This window comes from Sinocyclocheilus anshuiensis, unplaced genomic scaffold, assembly GCF_001515605.1.
Source record: "Sinocyclocheilus anshuiensis isolate Anshui unplaced genomic scaffold, SAMN03320099.WGS_v1.1 scaffold13, whole genome shotgun sequence".
Lineage (NCBI taxonomy): Eukaryota > Metazoa > Chordata > Actinopteri > Cypriniformes > Cyprinidae > Sinocyclocheilus > Sinocyclocheilus anshuiensis.
The window spans coordinates 898,024-908,819 of record NW_015538026.1 but is presented as its reverse complement, the minus strand read 5'-3'; the positions used below and the strand labels follow the sequence as shown (position 1 = coordinate 908,819).

Genomic DNA, 10,796 nt, shown 5'->3' with positions numbered 1-10,796 from the left:
TTGGTGCAATACAACAATAAAATGGTTAGAATCTGGTGGAAGATGCACTAAATTATTCTATTATCATATGAGTCACAGAGACTTTGATGATAATGCAATATTATGTTGTAGGCTGAACTGTGAAGTGCACCAACAGATGCTTCTTTCTTCCATGATGCACATTGGAGGACTACACTTGATTTTCCACTGTGATCTCACTGAGAATGTATTGACAATAAGAGTCATGCACTTGCTATTGTTTAGACATTAAATTATTTTGCTGGTATAAAAATAAGTAGCCTAAAGCATGTGTGCGGCTAAAGTGTGCAGTTTGTTATTAGACTTTTAAAAGAAACTGTTTGTGCAGCCATTTAAATGAAGATGATCATGCATGCATGGATTTGGTCACATTGTCTGAGAATTGCAAATATAGGCAATAAAAAAGACTCGCATAATCTGAAAAAAGCACAGCATATCTTACAATATCTTTACAGTTAAACGTTTTCATATTAAATAGGTCTAAAGGAAACTGACATTATGAGTTTATAGCCGTTATATTGATATTTCACCGAAGATAATTTTACGTATGAAACGCAAGATGTTACTGTCCTCTGAAGTGTGACGTGTCAAACTAACTTGACCGCACGGGTTCACAGAAACAGAATGTGCAGCCACGGACCAATCAGAAGATCGCACCAGTCGCTGCAGCCAGTCATGTGCAGACTCTGCAAGGTGCATTCTTTTCACCGTTATTTGTTTGTTTGCTCTTTTCTTTTTGGAAGTATTTAACACGATATACTGTCAAGGATACAGTCTGTCAGAGCAACTCGGTTTGTATGCGGGTTTTTTTGCGATCTTGGAAATTGTCTAGAGCTAATAAAAAAGGGCGTTGATGTGCTCTCTTAGGAGGCAGCACTAATAATATGAGCAGTAGGGACCTTTCGCTGTCACAGGCAGTCTGTTTTTGTTGATACCGTCAGCAGCCGCTCAGGAGGGAGACACAGAGGAATTCATGCGTATTTAAACAGCAACACAGTCGTGTTGTAAATACACCGAAGACGAAAAATGAGAGGCCTAGGATACTTTATTGCACTTTTATTCTTTCCCATGGCATTTAGTGTGGATTTCCTTGTGGAACCAAGATCTTATCACGCACACCGGGTGTATGTGAAGTCTCCCGTAGCAGCCAGAAATCTGATCGGGACGGGATCGTATGCAGATATTTCTCGGATCCACCGTCGCATCCAGAAAAGAAGCGCAGATGGTGGATCAGACTCCTGTAATGGGTTGGATGGATTTGAACCCAAGTTAACTAGCAATACGCACAACGTAAGTTCACTCGAAGCACCGATGCAACCCCTCGGCTCTGTCACGAAACCTAGGGATCTTCCCCTAACCCTAACTAGACAGCATATTTGACAGCATATGTGCGTTCTAACCGAGAGTTCTTTTGGAAACCCGTTCAAATATTTATACTTTAAAACCAAACATGTTTTTATGTTGCTAACACTTAATTGCTAGTAAGTCAATAATGACTAGTATCTTTTTTTTTGACTGGTATCAAATGAATATTAAGTAATATGTAATAGTATGTAATGAATAAGGACTAATAACTAGTAACAGTAAAAAATAGTACTAGTGACAGATACTTGTTTCTAAAGAATACATGTTTAAATGTTATTTAAAGCTCACTAGATTTTGAAACACAGCCCGTCACATTTTTTTTTAGCTCAAACGTATTCAAATTTATTGTAAAAGTACTTTTGTGATAAACAGAAATGTAAATAATGTAAAATGTGATTAATAGTGCAACATTTCTGTTTTACTAGAACATTTTCAAAACGAAAGTACTGTTTGAGTGATATGAAGACGCATAAGATTGTATTGTTCGTATGTTTTCTATGGTAACTGTCATAGCCCTCAAAATACATTTTCTTTGTCATTTCTGTTTTTATAACAATAAAATGTTGATTGCGTTTGAAGTTCCTCGTTGACAAGTAAGTTTAGTTTGACTTGCATAAGTTCAACTGGTATGACAACCGGTTTAATTATCTTTTATTTACAACCAGTTAGGCCTTTTGATGCATGTTAATTTTCATTAAACCCTATACTGTTTGATACAAGCAAGTCTTAATATTACAAAATGGAGCAGTGAATAAACACTGACACAAGTCATTGCAATGTAAAATGACTTCCTTTTCTCGGAAATATTTTTGATTGCTTCTTGTCAGATGAGCTGAAACAGTCAAGGTGTTTGAAGGTTGGGTGAAGCTTCATCATCTCACCTCTACCTCACCAACCCTCAAATTAACTTCCTCTGCTCATTGCACAGATGTGTTAATCTTTTTAAAACAGTGCTACTGTGGTTTGTCTTTCTGTTGAAGGTTATCATGAATTTACAAGAGGTTACCGGATCTACCACAGCTGTGTTAATCAACAGAAAATAGTCTCAAAGGCCTGGTTTCACAGACAGGGCTTAGACTAAACCAGGATTAGGCTATAGTTCAATTAGGACATTTAAGTAATTTTTTTATAAATGTGCCTTACAAAAAACATTACTGGTGTCCCTCTTAGGACAAAACAAAGGCATTGATATATTTTAAGATCAATCAGTGCAAGTTTCTTTCAGTTGAAACAGCTCAGATTTACATTTTAGTCTGGGACTAGGCTTAAGCCTTGTCTGTGAAACCGGGGGAAAGTGTTTTAGGATTATACTTAGTCTTTATATAGTGTTTGGATTTATGTTCAATTCTAGACTGGGTTCAGAAACACTAGATGGGATTAGAAGATTTAACTGTTATTTAAAGGGTCACAGATGAAGCCCAGAGCAAGAAAGTGAAAGTATTTTAGTCGTCCTCTTCATTCTTTCCAGGTGTACTGTGGGTTTCAGCAAGAGAAATGAGAGGAGAGACAGTCAGAAATCTGCCCATTTGAGATTTTCATGAGACTCGCATTTGCTTTGACAGTGTAATAGAACAGATCAGTGATACATCACCATTCTTTTTAATACAAATGACAAAACATCTAAACCAGTAGTTCTCAAACAATGGATCTGGGGCCCACTTTCAAAAAGGGGGTTGGAAGTTTAATCATTTATATAAAAAAAAAAAACTTTTAAAATGGCATTTTTCCTTTTCCTCCTCAATAACCATTGATTTTATTGAAATCTTATAGAATCACAAGTTAAATTGTGTTTGAGTTAAAATTAATTTAATATATCAACACCCCTGTCTAGATAAAAGTTTGTCATAATTACAGCAGAAATACCAGAGGACATGTTATCTTCAAATAATATTTTCAATGGGGGGCCTTCAAGTAAAAACAGTTGAGAGCCACTTACAGTATCTAAACCAAACAGATGATGAAAATGTAACACCGTTTTGATATGTCATCTTGAGTTTCACAATTTATTTGTCAGATCAGTCTTCATGGCACTATTATGAGTTTCACTGTTAACTGTTGTGAGTATAGTTGCTAGGTTTCTGATTGAGTGTTTTGTTTAAGGCTAGCATGTGTTTTGCATAGGCTGAAAGTGTCTTTCTAGGACAAGCAATAAAACCCTTATTATGTGTGTATAAAAACTCCAGGATGATGCACTTAATTAATAAAATGCATTTCTTTCAGTGGACCTTTCCAGATATCAGTGGATCTGTGTCTCTGGCCTGGGTGGGAGATGGAACTGGGGTGAGTTTCGCTTTGATTAATTACACACACTATCATATGCGTCATGTTCTGAGATGAAGTCGCCCGGAAGAACCTTCCACCATGCTAAAAGTTCCATTCGAGTTTAGATGAGGACTTTTTAGCTTTAGGTTTAAATTTAGACTGTCTAGATAATCTATGCAGATATCTTTGGCTGTTCACAAGGCTCACAAAGAAAAATAAACACAACTGTCATTATGGCCAAATGCAACCTCATAACCAGTTTGACCTCTCTCACGTTCCAGTGGACATTCAAGGCCATGTCAAGAAGTCCTTATTTTTACTCTGACTATGGCTGCTCTGCCCATTACTGCAATAAAAATAATACACTACCATTCAAAATTTGGAGTCTGTAAGATTTTTAGTTTTTGAAAGAAGTCTCTTATGCTCACCAAGACTGCGATCAAAAATACATTAAAACAGTAATTACAGTTTAATATACCTGTATTCTGATTGAATATATATTAAAATGTAGTTCAGTCCTGTGATGGCAAAGCTGAATTTTCAGCATCATTACTCCAGTCCTCAGTGTCACATGATCCTTCAGAAATCATTCTGATATGCTGATTTGCCGCTCAGGAAACATTTTTTATTATCAGTGTTGAAAACAGTTCATGATCATGATGCTTTTTCAGGATTCTTTCAATAGAAAGTTCAAATGAATGAATGTCCTTGCTGTCATTTTTGATCAGTTGCATCTTTGCTGAATAAAAGTACTAATTTTGTTTAATAAATAAAAAAATTTTATTGACCCCAGACTTTTGAATGGTTAGTAGCTGTGCTTCCTAGCAATTATGCAGTTTAATCCTGGGCTGAAAGAATGAGAAGTTTCCCATAAAATGTTATGAAGATTTGTGTCAGAGTAAATAACTGTCTTCATGTCTCAATCTTAGGTTGTGCTGGCCCTGACAACATTTCAGATGCCAATAGTCTTCCTGAGATTCGGTCAGTCTAAACTGTACAGGAGGTGAGTGCTGGTTTTAATCGTGTGTTTGTTTTTGTAACATCAATGTAGTATTTGCTTTACTTAATTTCTTTCTCAATCCTCCACTCTTTGTGTAGTGAAAACTATGGAAAGTCGTTTGAGGATGTCACAGAACTTATCAACAACACCTTCATCAGCACTGACTATGGGATCGCTATTGGTCCGGAAAACTCTGGCAAGGTGGGCAAGACATGTCAAAAGTCCAGCGTTTCAGTAACTTCTCCTCATAAGCCCACAGGAGCTGGGACGCTGTTATGTTAAAGCTGTTTCTCAAACTGCTGAATTGGCCTGTAGATACTTAAATGCAGCATGTCAATCACAGTAAAAATAGACCAGTTGAACTTTCTGTTCTTTGCTGCTGTTTCAATACTCAGTGCAATTACACAGATTTGTGACAGCACTTTAAAGTCCTGATACTTTTTCCCATAGGTGATCCTCACGGGAGATGCTTCCGGAGGCAGTGGTGCCAGAATTTTCCATTCAAGAGATTTTGGCAAGAGTTTCATCCACACAGAATTGCCTTTCCACCCACTAATGCAGATAATGTACAACCCTCAAAACTCGGATGTGCTTGTAGCCATCAGCGCCACGGTGAGAGCCTTTAAAACATTTGTGCTATTTCCTTATTGATTGAAACTTTTTGGTGTTGAATGGGAAGTTTCTAAGAGCCAATTGATCAGTTTAAGAATTTAATTAGAGTAAATTTGTATGCATTATGGCCACATATTGCATTTAAGCCCTTAGTTTATCTCAAAGTGAAGTTCAAAACTGTCATCAATACATGTTAGGTTTCCTGAACTGATAAGAGTTCTTGTTTGTGCTTATCTGAATGACATGAGAGCATATTAAATATCCTTATTGTAGATATTTGCTATTCACTTCCTCCTCAAGTATATTTTTAAAAACAAGAAGATATACATTCATAGGGCTTTTTTTTTTTGCTTTTCAAGTGGTGCATAATATCATAATAAATCACATAATATCATCTTATTGCTGTTGTTTCAGCGTGATCTCTGGATCTCCAAAGACTTTGGTGCAACATGGGTGAAAATCCATGAGATGGTGTGTGTGGTCAAATGGTAAGCTTTTTATGATTGTTAAAACCACTCTAGGAATGAGTTTTATGTTTGTGAAGACACAAGGGGTTCAGGGTGGAGAGACTTTATATAGTAGGGCCTGTTTTGTTTTATGTTTTGACCAGTGATCGGGATCTTTCTTTTCACGGCTGCACATCCAGGACACACAAAAACACAAACATGCAAATATGGCCACCATGGCAGCAACACGAGACATTCTCTGCTGAGTCACCCTGTTTTTCCACACGGCTCAGCTTTCAAATGTCCGAGGAAGCTTGCCTGCTCCAGATAAACAGCTGCATTAAACTTCAGTTAAATTCTCCAGTTTCAGTTAAATTCTCCAGAATTCAACAGTCTTTTATTTATACACTTCAACAGGGAAGTAGTTATATTGACAAGGAAGTTCAGTGAGGCTAATTATTAATTTGAACATTGAATGTTTGACCAAGGCTGCCAGATCTGTTTGGGAACTTTTTAGTATTTATATATACCTCCTCTGAGCATTCCTGCCTGTAGGTTAGTTTCATTCTCAGTGGTCCCTGCAGCCTTCCTGGTAACCTAGTTTAAAAAAAAAGAACAGTATCCCACCTTTTTTGAAAGACCAGATCAAAACGGCAGTAGGAAATTGGGTCAGATCAGTCCAATTTTATCTTGAGAGCCTGAGCCTACTGTGTACGGCACTACACATGAAAAGAGGATACAAAGGTCACGCATGACTTTAGAAGCCAGAAAAGCCACACCAAAAACCTGATTCATTTCGGTTATGCACTTCCTTTTAAATGAAAATATTCACATTTAAATTACAACATTCAGCTTGTGTTGTAATTTAAGGAAGCATCAATATAAGTGTACAGTTTCAGAAATGGACCGGTTAAGCTTGAACACTTTATCAGGTTTATTAATTATAACTTGATTATTTATGCAATGGCAAGAAAATTAACAGAATGGAAATAAAACGCTAAAGTGAGTGATTAAAATTTTGAATCAGAAATGGAAATTGGATTTTTTATTTAATTTATCATGCAGATTTCTGTTATTTTTCAGAGGGCTTGGGGTGATTTAGTGTGATACCACAAAAAAATCTCAGAATTCATCCAAATCTGGTGCTAAAGTGTAAGATGTTTGTACTGTTTTCTTGCCACAAATGGTGTCACTTCCTGGAGGATGAAGTCATTAAAAGAGTACCAGAATAGAAAAAGATACAGAGGACAGCTAAATGATACTTACGAAAAACGATACTGAGAAGTGAATTATAAGTAATATTTTGATTAGAGAAAGGTGAACAATTAAGATACACCTTTAAAAAAAAAATCCAGTTTTTAATTTGAGATTTTACATAGCTAATAGGAACATGGTCAAATCAGCTGCTCAAACCATTAAAGGGTTAGTTCACTCCGACTGGATTCGTCATATACACCTAGGATGACTTGAGAGTGAGTAATTTATGGGCTAATTTTCATTTTTGGGTGAACTAACCCTTTAAATTGTAATAAAAGAAAATTAAATCATATAATTTCTATCTTAAAAAACTCTAAATTTAATATTTTATCCAATATAAGAAAATGTACTGCATGGAATAGCCCACCTACATTTTAATTTTAGAAACTTTTAGAAATGCAATTAAGTTGTAGTTTTTTGCAGTGTTATATATATATATATATATATTTGAATTAGTTCTATTTTTGTATTTTCCATTTTAATTAAAGTTTTAGTAATTTTGTTGTGTTTTTGTAATTTTTACTCTTATTGTTTTTTTTTCTTCTTTTGTGTATATATGTTTTATTATTTTGTTATTTCAGTTTTATTTATAATTATTTTTGTGCATCAAGCTACATGAAAATGAGAAATGTTGCTTTGGCAACTAACTGAAATAAAAGTTTTTTTAAATTTCATTTTAGTTAATGCTGATTTTATTTCAAATTTTAGTTTTAGTTCACTATAACAACTTTGTTGGTAATATTCCAGCAGTTTGGCAACCTGAAGACTCCTCAACCTGAGTCACTCCCTTAGGTCTTGTCTTAACAATACGCCATATGATCTCAGACAATCCTAGCTATTCTGTTACAACAATGCCATGAATTTGAATGCAGAATCAATCGCTATGTAACCAGCTTCTTGTTGCTTTGTTCATATGTTATTTATAATGCAAAAATATGGCTTGTGTAGTGATTGTCACAAACTGTGTCTTCTTCCTTGACATTTTAGTGTGCAGCATGTTTGTACTTTTTATTCTGCAAACAAATGACTGATCTGACTGCTGTTGTTTTGAGTTGAATCTCACGGATCAATTCTCTCTTCCTCTTTTCCACAGGGGAATGGATACTCTGTTCTTCTCCACCAACCTTAACGGATCTTGCTGTGAGTAATATTTATATCTTTGTTGATCTAAGGTGTGGTGACATGAGTGTGTGTGTGTATATATCAATTTTATGTTTATTTCTGTTTTTACATCCTTGTGCATTAGTCACTGCATTAAAATTGTAATTTTTATTATTTGCAATAATAGCTGGAAATTTCACAGCTATCAATTCATAAACACATAATGCAAAAACATAACGTTATGCATAACATAACATGCAAAAATAGTGCAACATAGGTTTATCACAAACCTCATCTATGTTATCCAGTTAGATTTTTATCCAAATTTGCAACAGCAATTGGCTGAAAACCAGATGTTTTAGTTTGCAATACATATAAACACTAGTACTTGATCGACAAATGTGACAATACTGCACTGACAGTCCCGTCAGCTGTCCCAGTACTCTCTCACACTGGTCCTGTCAGCGCCCATCTTTACCTTTGAGCCCAATTGAGTGAAAGTGCACACTTTTACGCTTCTTTTCCTGTTTGGCAATGAGTGTGCGTGCTTTTTTTGCAAGGTGCACCAGTGTCAGAGGGGATGATGCAGCATCCTGTGAGTGGTGTTGCTCAAGAGCTCTTTAATATTGTTTAGATTAAGTGTTGTTAGAAGCTTTTTGAATTAGATTTTAGCATCCCACAGTGGATTTGAGTCAGCAAACCTTGTGTTATTACCACTGCGGCCCATGCCGTATCAGCAACTCATAAAACCATATATTTCTGTAGTAATATTTTTCACTGTTTGAGTTTGATTTTTTTTTTTTTCAGATGATAAAGGGATGCTGGTGCTGAGGAAGTCAGTTGACTTTGGCGTTAATATTAAAACAGTCGCTGAGAGGATCTACTCTTTTGGGATCGGTGGACGCTTCCTGTTCGCATCAGTTATGGCTGGGTCAGGAAACATAATGCCGTCAGCGTCAGAGGTGTGTGAGAGTTTTGTGTGTGAATATATGAAGGCATGAATGTGATGTGTTAACTGTGTGCATGTTCTTTAGGACGTGATACGGGCAATACATGTGTCGGTAGACAAAGGTGAGATGTGGAACATGGCACAACTTCCTCCTGTCGGTCATGAGCAGTTTTATTCAATACTGGCAGCCAATTATGAAATGGTCTTCATGCATGTGGACGAACCAGGAGGTGGGTTTTATGCATGTGTTTACAATGTAACATTTTCTATTGTACAGTATAAACAATCATAATATTATCTGTGCTGCTATATAGGTACATCATTTACTGCATTGAAAACTTTTATTGGTCAACCACTGATATATTGCAATATCATTTAGATTTGTGCTACTTGATAGACCTCAGTGTTTCTGTGTCTTTTAACTGTATTGTGTGTTTTTTTCCAGACACTGGGTTTGGCACCATCTATGTATCAGATGACAGAGGCACTGTGTATTCCAAGTCTCTAGAACGCCATCTGTATACGACCCCAGGTGGCGAGACAGACTTCACGAACGTCACTTCCCTCAGAGGAGTCTTCACTACTAGCGTGCTGGCTGAGGGTATGACTACATCCTACACAAGATGGGCATATGCTTATAGTCTGTGTGTGTATTTAATATCCGATTGCTCCAGGGGGACTGTATCACTTAGTATACTTTAAATCAATATGGATAAAAGCAGTTCCAAAATAATAACTTGCTGTTTACTTTCTAAATTTAAACTTGAATATTCACATTTAACATGGCATACACTACTGTTCAAAAGTTTGGAGTCGGTAAGATTTTTTAATGTTTTTGAAAGAACATTTCAAATACTTATGCTTACCAAGGTTGAATTTACAGTAAAATAGTAATAATTTTCTATTTTAATATATTGTAAAAAAAATTTTTTTTTCTGTGATGGAAAAGCAGTGTTATTTTAGTATCACTGAGATACTATTATATATTTTAATAATATTTTAACTAGTTTCATTAGTGACAAAAAATATTTATATTATATGGTTTCAATTTTAGTCAACTATATCAACGCTGTGGCAAAGCTGAATTTTCAGCAGCCATTACTCCAGTCTTCAGTGTCACATGATCCTTCAGAAAACATTCTGATATGCTGATTTAGTGCTCAAGAAACATTTCTTATTATTATCAATAGGGCTGCACGATTAATCGGGGGGAAAAAAATCACGATCTCGATTCATACATAAATGCGATCTCATTTCTAAATGATGACGATTCACTTGCATGTATTTCCCTGCATTCAGATCACACTGCATTCACGTGTTGGGGAACTGAGCGTGCGTGATTACCTGCGTCTGTCCTTCTTCAGGTCAAGTCATATATTAGTGAAAAAAAATCAGTTGACAGAAGATGGACGCAAGCGATATATTTGTTGTAGTATCTTTCAACTTTTAAGGGGATTTCCCGCGTCAGCTCTGTTCAATGCATTGAATTAGTGCCATAGATCGCTATGAAGTGAAATGTCACCTTCAGTGTTATTAAGGTTTGTTGCTGGTTGATTTACGCTTGTAAAGTAGTGCTCAAAGTTAAATTAATTTCAACACCTTGTGTTTTAAAGGGGTCATATGATGCGATTTCAATTTTTCCTTTCTCTTTGGAGTGTTACAAGCTCTTGGTGCATAAAGAAGATCTGTAAAGTTGCAAAGACTAAAGTCTCAAATCCAAAGAGATATTCTTTATAAAAGTTAAGAGTCAGCCACGCCTACCTAAAACGGCTCGTTCTAACACGCC

At 35.9% G+C, this 10,796-nt stretch overlaps 1 protein-coding gene across 1 annotated transcript in view; it reads left to right on the top strand.

The window, feature by feature from the left end:
- Nucleotides 1–710: 710 nt before the first annotated feature.
- The window catches only part of LOC107679020 (sortilin-like), an 18,977-nt gene continuing 8,891 nt past the window's right edge, over nt 711–10,796 (top strand). The window contains exons 1-10 of the mRNA XM_016474435.1: nt 711–1,308; nt 3,604–3,663; nt 4,575–4,648; nt 4,744–4,846; nt 5,096–5,257; nt 5,672–5,745; nt 8,054–8,100; nt 8,869–9,023; nt 9,096–9,240; nt 9,456–9,611. Of these exons, the coding sequence (XP_016329921.1) occupies nt 1,045–1,308; nt 3,604–3,663; nt 4,575–4,648; nt 4,744–4,846; nt 5,096–5,257; nt 5,672–5,745; nt 8,054–8,100; nt 8,869–9,023; nt 9,096–9,240; nt 9,456–9,611 (1,240 nt within the window). The 5' untranslated portion in view covers nt 711–1,044. The remainder of the gene's footprint in view (nt 1,309–3,603; nt 3,664–4,574; nt 4,649–4,743; nt 4,847–5,095; nt 5,258–5,671; nt 5,746–8,053; nt 8,101–8,868; nt 9,024–9,095; nt 9,241–9,455; nt 9,612–10,796) is intronic.